The 16,802-nt window shown below is 39.5% G+C and overlaps 1 protein-coding gene across 3 annotated transcripts in view; it reads right to left on the reverse strand.

Annotated features, from left to right (window-relative positions):
- Positions 1–16,702, reverse strand: part of TAF2 (TATA-box binding protein associated factor 2) — a 90,399-nt gene extending 73,697 nt beyond the window's left edge. For 2 of the 3 annotated variants that reach the window (XM_065586068.1, XM_065586067.1), the window contains exons 1-4: positions 16,501–16,702; positions 15,101–15,154; positions 13,836–13,996; positions 2,312–2,430 (exon numbers count right to left, since the gene is read on the reverse strand). In XM_065586068.1, the coding sequence (XP_065442140.1) occupies positions 2,312–2,430; positions 13,836–13,996; positions 15,101–15,154; positions 16,501–16,554 (388 nt within the window). In that variant the 5' untranslated portion in view covers positions 16,555–16,702. Of the gene's footprint in view, positions 1–2,275; positions 2,431–13,835; positions 13,997–15,100; positions 15,155–16,500 lie in introns of those variants that run through there. The other variant, XM_005303376.4, reaches the window with a different exon arrangement.
- Between the last annotated feature and the right edge of the window lie 100 nt (positions 16,703–16,802).

The raw sequence follows: 16,802 nt of genomic DNA on the forward strand, positions 1-16,802 counted from the left end.
ACAAAAATATGCCTAATTGGCTCCCATATACCTTGATTTAGTTTACAAAAATAATTTTAACATGCAAGATATTTGGCTTTCACCAATAGACTTAAAAAATAGAACTCACTAGAGAGGGGTAACTGAACCATTTTCTTAACTATCACAAGGAAACCTCGAAGCCATGAGTCAGAACGCCCTTTCGAATTATCCTTGTGAAAATGGATAGCTTCGGAAGACTGACATTGACAGGTAAAGCATTACCCCAAAATCCTGTGCATTTAAGGCAAAAGGGCTATTTTTAAAAGCTCTTGTGAGTGATGTGTGGTCCATATCCACAAAAGTACTTGGGTGCCTAAACCCAAGAATAAGTACTGCTCCCTCAATTGCTCCTGTTGAAGCTGTTCCATTTTGGATAAATAATCAGAGTCATTGAATAAGAGGTAGAAAGAGAGAGAATATGATTCTAATGCCTGGTGTCTAGGGCATCCACCTGGGAGGTGGGAGACCCAGGTACTAGTCCCCCTCCTCCTGTGATTATTTATCCAAAGAAGAACAGCTTTAACAGAACATCTCACAGCTCAGTGGTTAGAGCAATCTCCTGAGATGTATGGGAGACCCTTGTTCAAATCCTCTACCACCTCAGGCAGAGGGAAGAATTCAACCTGGGTCTTCCACATCCCAGGTGAGTTTCTAACCACTGGACTAAAAGTTATAAAGGTGGGCATCACCACCATCTCTTCCTCCTCTTCCTCTCATTTTGCATTAAGCAAGGCAGGTGCTTAACTCATTCTCAGAAAAAAACAGCTTAGGCACCTAAATTCATAGATTCCAAGGCCAGAAGGGATCATTGTGATCATCTAGTCAGACCTCCTGTATAATATGGGCCATAGAACTTCCCCAAAATAATTCCTAGAGCAGATCTTTTAGAAAAACATCCCATCTGGATTTAAAAATTGTCAGTGATGAAGAATCCACTGCAATCCTGGGTAAATTGTTCCAATGGTTAATTACCCTCGCTGTTAAAAATGTATGCCTTATTTCCAGTTTCAATTTGTCTAGCTTCAACTTCCAGCCATTGGATCATGTTAGACCTTTTTCTGCTAGACTGAAGACCCCATTATTAAATATTTGTTCCCCAGGTAGATACTTACAGACCCTAATCAAGTCATCCCTTAACCTTCTCTTTGTTAAGCTAAATAGATCGAACACTTTCAATCTATCACTAGAAGGCATGTTTTTTAATCTCTTACTAATTCTTATGGCTCTTCTCATAAATAAAATATCAAGTTAGGTTGACAGGATCTATTTTACGGAAACCCATGTACATTTGCATTAATTACATTACCCTCCTTTAATTCTTTATTAATCGAGTCCTGTGTCAGCTGCTCCATTATCTTGTCTGGGATGGATGTCAGGCTGACAGACCTATGATTACCTGAGTCCGCCCTTTTTCCCTTTTTTAAATTGGTACAAAATTAGATTTCTTCCAGTCTTCTGGAACTTCCCCAGTGCTCCAAGACATATTGAAAACCAACATTAACAGTCCAGTGAGCTCCTAGGCTAGCTCTTTTAAAACACATAGACCTGCTGATTTAAAAATGTCTAACTTTAATAGCTTCTGTTTAACATTCTCTAGAGATGAGGGTGGAATGGAAAGAGTGTTACCATCACCATATGATGAGACTATATCATGTTTTTTCCGCATATACAGAAGAAAAATATTTATTGAACAGTTCTGCCTTTTCCACATTATTATTGATAATTCTACCATTTCCATCTAGTAGTGGACCAATAGCACTGTCAGGATTCTTTTTGTTCCTAATACATTTTAAAAACTCCTTTTTGTTGTCCTTATCCCTGATGGCCATAGATTTCTCCTTATGTCCTTTTCTTTCCCTTATCAATTTTTTTACAATTGCTAACTTCTTATTTATATTCACTACTATCAACTTCCCCTTTCCTTAGTTTGTTACACTTTAAAAAAAACAAAAAAAGCCTAAGCCATCTGATATCAGTAGAGGAGTTCCTGGTTTTGAATTGCAAGCAGATATGCATCTCCCCTGTAGCCCATATTAAGTTGTCCAACTCCATGCGGCACTGAGTGCTGGAACACCCAAGTCCCTTTGTGGATCCGGGCTGTTTATTCTTTCCAAAAAGGTGTTGGTGGGGGTTTTTTGTGGGGAAGGGGAAAGAGTCATTCTAATTAAATCTATAGAATTTAATATATTATTTATGTTTACTTAAATCTAATGTCTTTCAATATAAAATGCCCTGGCTATCAAATCTGCAGTACCTTAATTTAAGTATCAATATGGTCTCTACACTTTACCATCAACGTGTTTCCACAGCTCCGAAGGAACCTTAATGCAGAGTTCTCCATTTCCAGCATCTGGGTCCACAGCACTGACCGCAGCAGCATAAGCATTGGAAAAATAGTTGAGATTTCTCCTACAAGAAAGTAAAACCCATTTCAACTCTTAAAATGCACATTCAAATATGGTATCAGCGCAACTTTTAAGATTATGCTCTCTGATTGCTTTGGCTCTTGTTATAGTAGTGATTTATATCATTCTTGATAGGATTAGCATTAAACAGAGAAATTTAGACATATAACAAATTGAGAAGTATCGAACAACAATACTGCTTCTTGGAAAAATCAGGCTTATAAACATTTACTAACAAGTATGCAAAACACAGAAACAAAAAAATGTCTATTCTTAAAAGAATCTGAACATACGTTATGTAAAAAATAATCTGACAACGCACTTATTGGCATATGTGAATATCTAAAGTCAATATGTTGAACTATGTGGAAAGTATGTTTTTAAGGCCAGAATTTTCAAAAGCAGGAACTTACAGTTAGGCTCCAAACTAATATTTAGGCATCTAAATAAGTCACAAATTTTTCAAACTGCTTAAGCACTTAACTGTTCCCAGTGACTTTAATGAGAGTTACAGGGTGCTCATTTTGAAAATAAATTCACTCAATATTAAATATTACTAAATATTGTTGTAGAAATCTAATTTTAGGTACCATTTTGGAAAATATCGGCCTACATGGGCTGCGCGCTCCGGTGGATCAAAGCAAGTTCAATATAACGCAGTTTCACCTATAACGCGGTAAGATTTTTTTGGCTCCTGAGGACAGCGTTATATTGAGGTAGAGGTGTATAAAGTTACTCAAATGCTTAAGTCTTCGCAGGACTTGGGGTGAGAATGAAAAAAGCAAACACTGTATGAAAATAATTCCTTAATTCTTGGCTTGATGGCTTGATTTAGTAATTATGGCAAGTCACTATCAAAAGAAAATAAAAATTAACAAGTCAACTTTAATATTAGCTTTAAACTTGGGATTTTTTTTTGTTTTAACTCATTTTAATGTAAATCTGTCTCTAATTACTGGCAGGGGATTCCTTTCCAGGACGTCAAAGAATTTGTTCAATTCTGAGGAATCGTGGTGAGATTGTGGTTACATTTTAAATTCCAGTGGATTTACAGACAGGAAAAGGTTATTATTATGTAACGAGAAAGGTAGACTATTAAGATCAATAGAGCCTAACATTTTAATAAAAATCAGTCTTTATTTTGTTCTTTTTATTGTGGAGATGTATAGTGGTCCAAATCAAATGGGTGATTCATTATAAAAGGAATCTATTAGAGGATTAGAACTATAGAGCAATCTTTTCATGGCTTGATTGCCCTCTATAAACTGGCTATGGCTGTTTAAAAATAAACCCCCACAGTTATAGACAAAAATTACAGGTCAAGAAATAATGATAAATTGTTCTAATTTACCAACTGTGGACTGATTGAGAGAGAATAATATATATTCACTTTCCAGCTTCCCCAAATGACACAGTTAGGAACCATACCTCCCATTTTAACTTTCTGTAACAAAATACTCAGTTTAACATTGTTTTAAATATGCTTCCAGGATATGAATAAACACTATACATGAACATGAATGCTGAAAATATGGCTTCATTTTTCCATGACCCTACACTTACAAGTCCTTAAACAGCAACATCAAGTTTACAAACTATTGAGGAAACAGTATTTCTTTGCCATTTTACTAAAAACAATAAAGAATGATACATTATGGTAATCCATGAGTACATCATAGCAGGTTGCAGATGTACAAAAAAGCAGTATTTACTCAGCTGCTTTAAAATTGAAGTCCTCCAATGTTTAACCCCCCAGTAACAAAATATAAAGCCATTAAACATTACCTTCCACATTAAAGACAAAAACAGAGTCCACTAAATGCCAATTGTTTTTTCTACATACTTTATACAATGAAGTTCTATTTCTAAACCTATATTTACCAAAACAAAAGCATTATCAGAAAATTGGCAGTCTTGTAAAGTAAAACCTAGTAACTGTATTAAATAGTGGTGTCTTGAGTCTGATACACATGGCATATGATGGGAGAGGGAAAGTTATATAATTGTTTATTTTAAACAAGCAATCCAAGCTGTGAGGAAACATCTTGATTCTAAATGGCATTAGTATGACACGTTACAGCAGGAAATAGTACAAATGTGGAATATCATTATAACCATAATAGTAAAAATAGAAAATCTGATGTCTATTCAGTGGCCTGTTCAAAACAATTTGATGGTCTAAGTCCAGTTCCTAGAATACAGAAGGAAACATCACAAGACAAGTTCAGGGCAACTGCATCTGCATTTCCCCGCAGTGGTTCAGCAAGGGTACCCACTCTTGGCTTTCAGCTCCAAGAGAGACACATCTCTCTCCATTCTGACCAGAGTATTTCCAGGCTTGTCAGTTACCTTCCCTTCACTGTGTAACTTCCAGCACAGTCAGGTTGCCCTAGAGCACCTGCTTGCTTTTTCTTTCGATACAGGTAACAGTATATATTTTTTCATAATACTATTATTGGTATTCTCTTTAATCCCTTTATTAACATATCTGAATACACTATTGCTCTAACTGCTTGTAGCAAGGAGGCATGGCCTCCCTCAGATGGGAGGGAGGGGACACCGCAAGCCGCCTGGTGGGTGGAACCAGGAGGGCCATGACCCGCAAGCCAGAAGCAGAGGGGTGGTACAGGAAGAGGAAGCATAAAAGGCCAGCCCAGCAGCTCAATTGAGAGGGAGCTGTGGAAGGAGACAGATGCTCTTTCCCCACTGCTGGAGTGGGATGCCCAAGAGAACCGCTGCTGCCCTGACGACCAGCCTGAGCTTCCAGAGAGCCCTGCCACTCCAGACACTACCGCTACCCTTGGCAGAGTATCCTGGGGAGACTGAAAACGACCAAGGGGGAGAGTAGGAAGCAACCCAGGGGAGCCAGACTACTGTCTGGCTGTGGTGATGCTGGAAACACGGTCAGTGTGTTGCGGGTGGATTTCCCGCTGATCCAGTGGCAAACCACTCTGCCACTGTTAGGGCCCTGGGCTGTGATGCAGTGGAGTTGGGCGGCCCCCCGCCACCCCTCCCCTGAGGTAGCAGTCTAAGTTCCCTGTAAGCTGCACGGCTGCACAGTAACCTATTTAGTGAGGCACAGGTGCTCAGGGAACCCACCCACTGTGACCTGCCGCGGCTGGGGTAGGGGCGCCTCTCCCCCAGCCCCAACCTAGCCCAACCCGACTTCCCCTCTAGCCGGGGGGGGTGCTCGACCCCCCCCCCTTTCCCTGAGGTCCCCGCTCCCGCCCCACTTCCGCTCGGCCCTGTCCCTCCTCTTCCCCCAACCGCACCCAGTCCCTGTACCTCCCTCTCAGAGCTTCCTGTTCCTACACACTGCAAAACAGCTGTTTGTAGGAGGCACTGGGAGGGAGGAGGAGGAGGAGGAGTTGGTCAGCGGGGCCGCTGGCAGGTGAGAGATGTTGGGGAGCAGGGGTAGCTTGGCTGCCAGTGGGTGAGGCTGAGCAGCACCCGCTAATTTTTCTCTGTGGGTGCTCCAGCTCTGGGGCCTATGAGGGTGCCCCTGCCCTAGCCCTGCTAAGGGAGGGACAGCCCGAACCCAGCCCAAGCCCTGACCCGCCGCGGCCAGGGCGCCCCTCCCCTGTCCTGGCCCCAACTTAGCCCCGACCCAGACCTGCTGCACCTCCATATTGGTGCCCAGAACAAAATTCATTCTGTACACCTGTGGGAAAAATTAGAGGGAACACTGGTGGCAGTACTCCCCGTCCTTAAGCCAGGAGGCCATCGCTCCTCGGGCATCCCTACCGAAGCCTCATAGACTGTGCTTGGCGCTCCCCCCTACTGGAGCCCCCATAGACTGTGCTTGATGCTCCACTCTGCAGGAGCCCCTAGATTGGATAAGCGGATAAGCTGCTATAGCTCTGCCTGACTGCAGGCCAGAGCCTTGACTGCTTGCCACCCCACCCTGTTTAAAGCCTGGGCAAATAAACTGCTACTGCTCTGTCTGGTTGCAGACCAGAGCCCAGATTGTTTATGGCCATGCCCTGCTTGAAGGCCAGGACCTATTAAGAACTGCTAATTCCCCCCCTTGTTTTTAATTCCTTTGGGAGAATACTCTAGCAGACCAAACGGCGAGGAGGCATGGTCTCCCTCAGACACGGATGCGGAGGGATGACCATGCCAGCCTACACTGCTGCTGTGGCTAGTAACATCTACACCAAGTTATTTATAATGACTTCAAGTCTTTTCCTCAGAGGATCTTGAAAGTTCAGAGCTAATAAGTATATATTAAACACATTTTTGCCAATGTAAATAACAGCCAGAATTTCCAAAGTAAAGATAGACACCTAAATAAGTGGCCTGATTATCAGAGGTACTGATCATCCTCAACTTCCAGTGAAGTCAATGAAAACTGCAGCAACTCAGCACCTCTGAAAACCAGAAGACTCTTGTTTAGGTGTCTAATTTTAGAGGCACTCACATTTGAAAGTATTGGCCAATGTTTATTTAAATTATATTTTATTTGCTTACAACCTGACTCTCCAGTATGTTTACATACAACCAGAATTGCTTAAAGGCCTCCACAGATTTGCTAACTAAAACATAGTGCCATCAGTAAGATTGCTGCTCACTTCCTTCTCATAAATCATTAATATATAAAACAAGAAACTGAAAATTGTACACACAAGCTCAATGAACAAACCTATTAGTCAGAGGCAAAAAGTGGGGGAAATTCAACTTTTCTCCTCCCAGTTTTGCTCTTTGGAAAGTGGAAGAGCACCAGCTGTTTTCTATTTTTACCTAGCGGCTGGGTTTTGCATTCGGCCAGCTACCCTCCTAGACCATGTTCATTCTACTCTGCTGCTGCTAGGCCATATAGCCCAGGAAATATTTTTGTGCTACACTGATCACAAGATTAAGAAAAAACAATCAGAGTAAGCTCTTTAAGCAGTTTTTAATCCATAACAAGATTTCGCTCTGTATTTTGTGATTATTTTCCTTAAGAGTCTTATTGAGGACTTTATCAAAAACTTTTTGAAAATCCACACTAACCATATTCATTAGATGACCTTCATCAACCATTAACATTTTCAAATATATTTTATTAGGTCAAAGAGGTACAAATCTTCTTCCCTTTAAGAAGCTATGGGGATTTGATACCGTTATTCTATCATTAGACTCAGTTTCCTAGATCCAGAAGTGAGACACTCACTGGTCAGTATTTCTCAGAATAGAGAAATAGGTTTTGTTTAGGTTTTGTTGTTGTTTTATAAATATAGGCACCAGTTTAGCAACTTTCCAACCCTCTAAACATCACTGGTCCTGGTGATTTAGAGTGCTTGAGTTTTATGGTGTTCCATAACTTCCTCCTTAAAGACTTCACTCTAATTTCCTGTGAAAATTGCTTTAGGAATAGGACTTATTCAAACAATTTATTTTACTTTTCTGCTACTTCACCATAGTCTTTAAATGCATCTCCAAACCCTGACAACTTCACTTACAAATACAGTCTTCTAATGCCCTTAATACACTTATTATGATACTATTACAGCCAACAGGATCTCTTTGGAAACAAAGTGGTTTATCTCAAAAAGGTTTCTTCCACTGAAAGTAATTTAACAAATTAATAAACATTTTGTTAACTGAGACATTATTACCACATGAACCTTTTTTGTCCTGAAGTCTAAAAATATTCTCCCTTCCTTCCATTCCCCCATATTTGACTACTCATTGATTCTGTCCTAAGGAAAGCAGGTTATTCGCAAAGGGTAAAATTTAATTTGTTAACTTTTATAAAATACTATCACTGAACTGTTATGAAGTATTTCAGGTTGTTTTTTAAACCGTATCATCCCTTATAAACAGGAACTATCATTTACCAACCAATCTGTATCATTTACAGTTTTGGAAAGCTGCTTTTTATTTTCTAAAATACAAGTATTTTTCTCAATAGCAATTACCCCTGGAAATGTGCTCTACATATACTTACTACTCTCTTAGCCTGGCTGTGTATCATCCCAGGATTTATGAGAAACAAAGCTCTTTACAGATGTGTATGATAGTGTCATCAGCTTACTGACAGCTAGCTGAGCTGTGCCGTGATGTCTTCTGGCTGCAAATATTTATAAAGGTAATAATTTCTAATTAACCTGTCTAAATTGGCAAACTGCATTCAATCTTTTTGCCAATAATTGCTTTGTCCTTCCTTCATTTAAGCAACTTAAGACACTGCAGGGTTAAGACAAGTCATTTACTTTTTGGAAGATTAAAGGAAATTACAAAATGTTTTGGAAAATCAACATAAGTTTCACATTCTGTAATCATCTTCCTCTCCCTGCTTGAAACTCACACATCATTGCTCTCCTCACTAATGTTTATGTACACACCCATGCTAACATGTCTGAAAGAGATTTCAAGACACCCATGTCAGCACTCATTTCACAAGTAAAAGCAAACAATCCTTATAGTAGTGGCAGTTCATAAAATATCCACTAGACAGATCCTTTGGCTGAGGCAGTAGGGCAAGGTAAGGAAGCGTGTGAAAGAGGGCATAGCCAGGCATAGCAGAATTGCTAAATCATTGGGGCATTGGCAAAGACACAATGCTTTGAAATTTTACATTTAAAACATTGGCTTCGGTGTGTTAAGAAGTAGGAATTTACATGAAATAATATCTTTTATATATTTAATATAACTATAAAAATATGTTCTTTTCCAAGGGAAGACTTCAAACCAACTGGGAGATACAATATTCCCCTCTAATTCTGTCGTCTGTTTTACCCCACCACTATAAAAGTCTAAGGATTGGTACAATGATGATCCTTCCAGTTGAGAAAGATCAAATGTAGCAATCTGGAGGGCTTCCTCACTGGCTCATAAATACAGAGAGGTCAGTGCAGAACAACGTATGACCCTGTCCCCAGAACCTGGGGCTTCAGACTTCCTATCTTTATTGGGTAGGTCATACAAAGACTACATCGGGATTTTAGGAAAAAGTAGGGAGAGGCCATCCATGGGGAAATCAAAGTTAAGATAGTATCACTTCTTAAATCTATTAGTATTAAGATTTTATCCTCCAGAACATTTTCTAAGAACAGTTATGATTGTGTCTCAGAATTACATTTTTGGGATACTGGATGCCTCAGGACAGGGCTTACAAAATTAAACAACTTACTAGCCAGAGTCTTGAAAAAATTTGCTTGTTTACTCACCCACCCTGGGTAGGAATAATTCCTTCTCAGCTGGAGAAACAATGCCGTCAACTACTGTAGAAGTTAAGCTTTAATTGTAAAGAAAATTAAATTTCTAACTCTTATGGTTGTAAAGATAAACTTCACATTTGGTTCATCTTGTGAAGAAATGGAGTGCATTCTGCTATGCAGAAAGACAGCTCATCATACCGCTGCTGCTTATATTTTTCCCAAGCCAGAGCTGAGTGAAAACAACAATTTTCACAGGTGCTATTCAAAATCCTGTGGACAGCCGTGAAATTGTAAAGAACTATCCCAGTTCCTTGTCACTGCTTGGGAAAGCTATGAGCAGGAGCAAACACTGGAGCTGTTCACTGGAGAGGAGGACCCAAAAATTTTAGTTTTGGAAGGGTGTGTGTGAAGAAAGAGAGTAGTGGACACACCCCACTTTCATAGAAGCCAAGAGCCTGGCCAAAGGAAAAAGGAGTAGAGACCCTCTTCCTTTGTAACACCAAAGCAGTAAGAGGAGGTGGGTCACTTCCACTATCTATACTAGCAAACTTCATTCACTTAATATACCACTAGTAAACGTTCTACCACTGGCAGCAATGGTGCATTCTACAGTGTAGATGAAACTTCAGCACTTTCACCATGTGTGGTCTAATCCTAGTTTAAAAGGATGCATTATGACAGAAAAGTTTGCTTGTGTAGACAAGACCCCAGTGTCTATTTTTTTTGGTCATCCACACACAAAAAATAATTCCACAGACTGCAACTGCTGAAGTACAGAGCTTTGCCAAGCATCAGCACTATGAAATTAACATGATTCTTGTCAGTTTTACAGTGCTCACAAGATACTGAACAGTAGTCAATGTTAGAGCTAGGACTAGATTCAGGTCTCCTGACTTCCACTCTGGTGCCCTATCCACCGGACCGCATCTGGCACAGTGGATTTTTCAAGCCTTTGCACAGATGGTTAGCAATGAGATACAGAGCCTATAGCTTCAAGAATACAAGTTCAAATACAGCCCAGGCCTGGTGAAATGCTTCTGGAGGTCTTAGTCCAGATGCTAGTATATAGGTGATGACATTACAATAACCACAATTGGTGTCATTCCCGATAGTCTCAGCAGAGAGGCCAAGAACAGAATGGGCATGAAAAACAGAACTAGTCTAGCACTCTCTAAAGATGGTGCCTGTAGGCTGCTGCCTATGCTGTGGATAAATAGAAGACAGAATCCAGGGATGTCAGTCGTACACTTAAAAAAACCCCACAGTAAATTCACATTCAACATTAAAAACAAAAAGAAAACATTTGTACATGTTTTATGCCATCAGTGAAAAGACTTGACAGTAAAAAGCAGTTCTGGATTGGACAACAGGAGCTGATCTACCATAGGCTGAAGTGTTCCTTCTGATTTCATACTCCATATAAATTAGATCCCCAACTGAACAGCTAGGTTGAACATGAAGTTAATAAAGGACAATTTCAAGTTAGGGAACAGCACTTGTGCTTCAGGAATTGAGGCAAAGGTGAGGAAGTGCACTAATCCTTCTCTAACAGCTAGTTCCTAACCCATGTCAGGAGAAGTTTAAAGTTAAGTTTTATAGTTTTGGGCTTTGAGGTAACCCAGATGCTATTATAATTCATCATGGAAATCTAATAGTTAAGAAATGCAGAGTTCTAATGTATGCACAGGTAATGATCAAGACTAATAAACCTGACAGATTATTAAATTAAGCTTCATAGAACACTACTGGTACTTAAAAATATCATTTACCTGAATCTTCATTTAGGGCATGTCTACACTACAAAATTATGTCAACCTATGATAGGTTGACTTACAGCCACCACAGTAATTATTGTGGTTTTTCATGTCCACGCTACCCTCCTTCTGTTGGTGGTGTGCATCCTCTCCAGGAGTGCTTCTACCAAGCTAAGGGGGCAATATTGGGTGCTAAGAGTCCAGGCTCTGAGCTCCGCACAGAGCTCCCTGCTGGGAGTTTGGATGCCGCCGGGGCTGCTGTCTGATTCCCCACTGCTACCCAACTTCACTGCTCCAATGCAGAGTCATGAAATCAACAAGAATGACAGCCAAACAGCCAATGTAAGTAGTTCAGTGTCTTCACAGACACTGTCTCTCCCTAACTACACCAACATAAGCCTTACGCCTCTCGTGGAGTTATTATGTTGGTGTAGTTAGGGCACTTACATCAGATGGGGGCAAGGCTGTAGTGTAGACACGGACATAATTAGGTTGACGTAAGGCAGCTTTTGTCGATCTAAGTCTGTATTGTAGACCAGGACTTAGCCTCTTAACTGTTAGCATTCCACTAAACCAACTTGTAGTAGAAAGAGAGCCTGAAACATGAGGCCTGAAGAGATCTGGACAAAAGTAGGAATCAAGTCTTGCTGATATAAAGCAAAGTTAGCAAAAGTCAGGTTGTGAGCAGAAGTCAGGCCCTGTTACAAAACATGCCTGCTTGCAAGTTCACAGAATAGGGCAAGAACAGGGCTAGCAGAACACCCTGATACAGGGTTATGGTGTGAACACACTCCCCGAAGATGATACAAGGACACACTGACCGCCTTTTAAAGATAAGATTAGGATACAGGGTGATGAATAAAGATGTTTTGATCAAACCATCATGTACAGCTTGGGTACCACTGATTTATTCTGACATCTATCATAACACAGGCCATAGAACCTCACCTAGAAGGGATTAAATAGGGATGACTAAAGCTTTGTCTACACAGTTTTGCACTGATTTAACTAAATTGGTAGAAGAAGCAATTAAATTAAATCAGCGCAACCCTTGGGTGGATACAGTTATTCCAGTACAAAGATGGCATACCAATATAATTATAAACAATCTATGTTATTTTTTCCTCTGATTTTAGTTAAAGTGGTGCAAACGTTTTGTATAAACCAGTGATTCTCAATCTTCTTGGGCTCAGGACCCATTTGTAAATGGGGCGGGAGTAGTTTGAGCATTGGCCTGCTAAACCCAGGGTTGTGAGTTCAATCCTTGAGGGGGGCCACTTAGGGATCTGGGGCAAAATCAGTACTTGGTCCTGCTAGTGAAGGCAGGGACTGGACTCGATGACCTTTCGGGGTCCCTTCCAGTTCAATGAGATAGGTATATCTCCATATATATGTAAACCTTGATGGCCTGTCACAAGCCAGTAAATAGCTTTAGTACAAAAAACTCGCTTACTATACATTTCTTACCCACGATATATAATTTATATATTAATATAACAGGTACGTACACATGCATAATATAGTGACTGCACTGGTTCCACGGGGTTGGATAGGCTCGGCTCGGCTCCCCACTCCAGGTGTTGCCATCTCCAGGGTTGTAATGCCACTCAGGTTTGGGCTGGTCCAGCCAAATTTGTGAGAGTGGTGCTGTGGCCTGGCCCATGGGGGTTACCCATACAAGTTTGGCCCAGTTGGTCCTCTCATCTTGAAACGGGGCACTTGGGCCAAACGTGAGTGGGGCTGTGACCCCATGTACCACATCACAAGTCTCAGATCAGGAAGTCAAGCCCAGCCAGCTCTGCAGAACCAGTGCCACAAAAGCCACTGCTGCGGGTCGAATGTGGGGACGGCTGTGCAACTCCTCCCCCACTCCAGGACCCAGCCTTCTTTCCCTCCCCTCAGGGCCTCCCCTGTGCCCCTTTGACACATTCTGGCAACCCAATTTTGGGTGGCGACCCACAAGTTGAAAAACCCTGGTGTAGATAAGCCCTAAATCTTAAAATTGTTCCCCAGATGATATGACATCTTTTAGCCTTCTAGTAACATATTCATTTGAAAACAATGAGTGAGAAAGACTAAAACACCTGAAGCATTGAAGGTGAACCTCTGAGTTCATCACATTTGCCTAACAAAGTACATTTAAAAAACATTTGATATCATGGCAAAGTAAAACAAAGAAATGTTAATTCAAAAATCAGTAATGAAATTTCTCTAGCACAGCACTATAGAAGAAAACAGACCAAAGACTGAGGATTATATTTTACTTTATAGTCAAACTATTAGAGTAGTGGCCCAAGCTAGACAAATTCTCTTGAATTTTTCAGGAAATAATTCAGTATACAAAAGGAACTGACAAAGGAAACCATGATTTAGTTAATGGCTAACTCTTTCTTACTAAGATTGATGTTACTATAAGAAAATCATCAGTTGAAATCTGCCAGTGAACAAAAAACAACTTACTATCACAGTAACATAAGGCAGCTCATTTACAGAATTTCAAACAAGTTACTTACTGCTTTGACTCATGGTGACAAACCTCCAGTGTTGGATCATTATAAATAAAAGCTGCTTCCAGATCATTGACTCTTACTCTGTATATCCTGCATTGTTTACTGTTCAGTTTGATTCTATTCAGGTTTGCAACCGTGGGAAATATAGTCAGTTCCACATAACCCTATAAATAGGTAAACCAATATCATTTAATTATACAGTCATATTCAAAAACACAATATAAAAATATTCCTTTCTATTCATTCATTCTATTCATATTTTTAAAAGGGACACCATAGTCAAACAATAGATCCAAATGCCAATTTTTTGTTTAAAAAAAAGAAAGAACAAAGTTTCATAAAAGTTAAAAATGGGTTCTCGCTCATAATTTTTGAAAGGTGAATATTCTCAGCTGTAAAACTAACGAAGTTGGCAGTATGATTCAGGAGTAGGTGTATTACTGGAGATCATTTAACTTATTTTTAATGGACTAGAATTCAACTCAATGGTGTCCCTTTTAATTCAAACTGAAATGATTGTACCTAACTCATAATAAAACTGGATTCCATAACCTAAAGACTTGATAATCCTGCAAGGTGATCCACACAGGCAAATTTGTGAACTCATTCAGAGCTCCATTCACTTCAACAGTGTTCCTCATGGCTGTCAGGGTCTGGCTATTAGTCCATATGGATTCAGGATCAGGGCCTAAATCTCTACTACTTTAACCCTTAAATAAACAGTGACATTAGCTGAAATTGTGATTGTTTATTTTTAGAGGTATAAAAGCCAATTTTAACCAGGGTGGATAGAAATGATTTTGGGGTGGAGGGGGGCAGATTTTTTTTACGTAAATCGGATTTTTTTTATTTTGTTATTTAAACTATAATTTTAAATAAGCCTGTGTAAAATGAAATATGAATTTACCACAAAATACGTTAAGGCATAACCTTATTATAATCTCTTAAAACATTTTAAGGTAACATTTTTATTTGGCATGTATAGTCCAAATGAAATTAAAAAGACTTGAATCTAATTCCAAATAAATTCAGGCACAAATTACTGTCCATCTTGTATCTGTATATCTGAAATTCATATTAAACCACAGTTCTGTTTAGCCTCGTTCTCTTGGGCAAAAGAGTCCTGTAACAGGCTCCTGGTCAGAACATAGATAGCGCAAAGAAGTTACAGAGCATATGCAGCTTTTGTGCAGTTATATTTCCTCAAAAATACAGAAAAAAATCTTGGTTTTGGACATGACCTTTAATATTTTTGTAAATATACTTACTACAACAGACTTTCTCTGAAAATTTATGTTGTTGATGCAGACTACCTGGTGGGTTGTGCTGGAAAAAACAAAAGCATTTAAAATAAAGATTCAGACAAATAACATGTCAATGTCATTTCTCATGTTTCTTTAACCTAATAAAAAGAAAATCTTAGTTGAACAATCTTTATAGCATATGTGTGTCTATATACACAGATACTGTATACATATTATACTCAGTGTGTAAATATATATACATAAACATAAGGAGAGAATTCATGACTGTGTGATGTGGTATGAAGGTCTTATCTGCATGAATGGCCAAATACAAGCCATGGGAATTGTGCAGGGCATCCCAAAGGTGTCACTAAAACCATCAACGTATCACACCATCATATAGGCTGTACACACATATGCTACAAGGAAAAATAGAGTTTGAACTGTTTTGAACAGCTTTAAAATATTACACTGGAATTATTTTTGAATCTTTTTGTCTGTTACCCCAAATACAATAGTGCAGGGCTCAGAGGAAGTTATGAAAGCGCTAACAATTACCTAAATAGCTTTTCAATACGTGAAATGTCAATTATTAGAGTGCAATATCACCAACTACCGGTATATAAAAACTGACTGAGTTCTGTCCCTGCCAGGCTGCAAGAGAATAGGACTGGCTATTGCCTGCTATGGACCTCAAAGAGGTGTAATTGCTGGGGAAGAAGGGGGGTGAATGGATAGAGGGCATAAGGAGTAAACATTTCTCTGGCAAGTTGACTCTCTCATCATATATACACATCCGATACATGAAAGAGGAAGACATCCAGCTGTCTTTTGGGAAACAGCACTTTCTTCAAGCATTGGAAGGTCCTGAGAAATAAACATTTAAAGCAATGGCATACCTCCATAAACTTTGTGCAGGGAATGAGGCCTGAAATAATTTTTACCACTTTTTCCTTTGGTTCGTACTACAGAGCACATAGAGCTATAGAACAATTAACAGAATTCTATTCTGGTTCATGCATCATAAGTAGCAATGTTAAGTAAGTTCCAGCTGAAAAAGCTTTATACATGAGTTGGAAAGCACACAGCTTTCCTTCCAGATATCATGCTGAGTCTGAAGAGTTGGTAGATAGAAAAAAATATTTTACATGAAAATTGTGAACATGTGATATGGAATTACTGGAACATGGAAACCCACAATTCATCTTTAAAGAGTAAGATTTCAGAGTATAAACGTTCAGCAATAATTTTAAAGCATCCCTAAATTACCCCTATACAGCTTCATCTGACTTTACTTAAAAACCAACCTTAACAGTCAACTTTTGGTCAGCGTAGAGCCTACACGATAAAGCTTTCAGATTACACAATAAAGAGAACGAACACTAATCTCAAGCACATAAAAGAAATATAAAAATTAATACTTATAATTTATAAGGTCTTGGGCTCTCAAATCCCTTGTCTCCTTTCTTCCTATTCATCCTGCACAGCAGCACTGAACTGTTGAGAGTCAAATATGCATCAACATCGTCCTCATTAGCGGTCTTTGGATGGGTGGTTTGATTTTTCCCCTTGTCAAGTTCCCTTTCATTACTGTTCTCTCATCAGTAGATCTAAGACACCCAAGATTCAGCCAGAGAAGCTGCACAGTTATAAAGTCAACAATATACAGTCTTCTTGTATATATGTATGTGTGTGACACACAATTCCCTTCCACAGAAGGTACAAG

The sequence above is a fragment of the Chrysemys picta genome, chromosome 2, assembly GCF_011386835.1.
Source record: "Chrysemys picta bellii isolate R12L10 chromosome 2, ASM1138683v2, whole genome shotgun sequence".
In the NCBI taxonomy this organism is placed as follows: domain Eukaryota; kingdom Metazoa; phylum Chordata; order Testudines; family Emydidae; genus Chrysemys; species Chrysemys picta.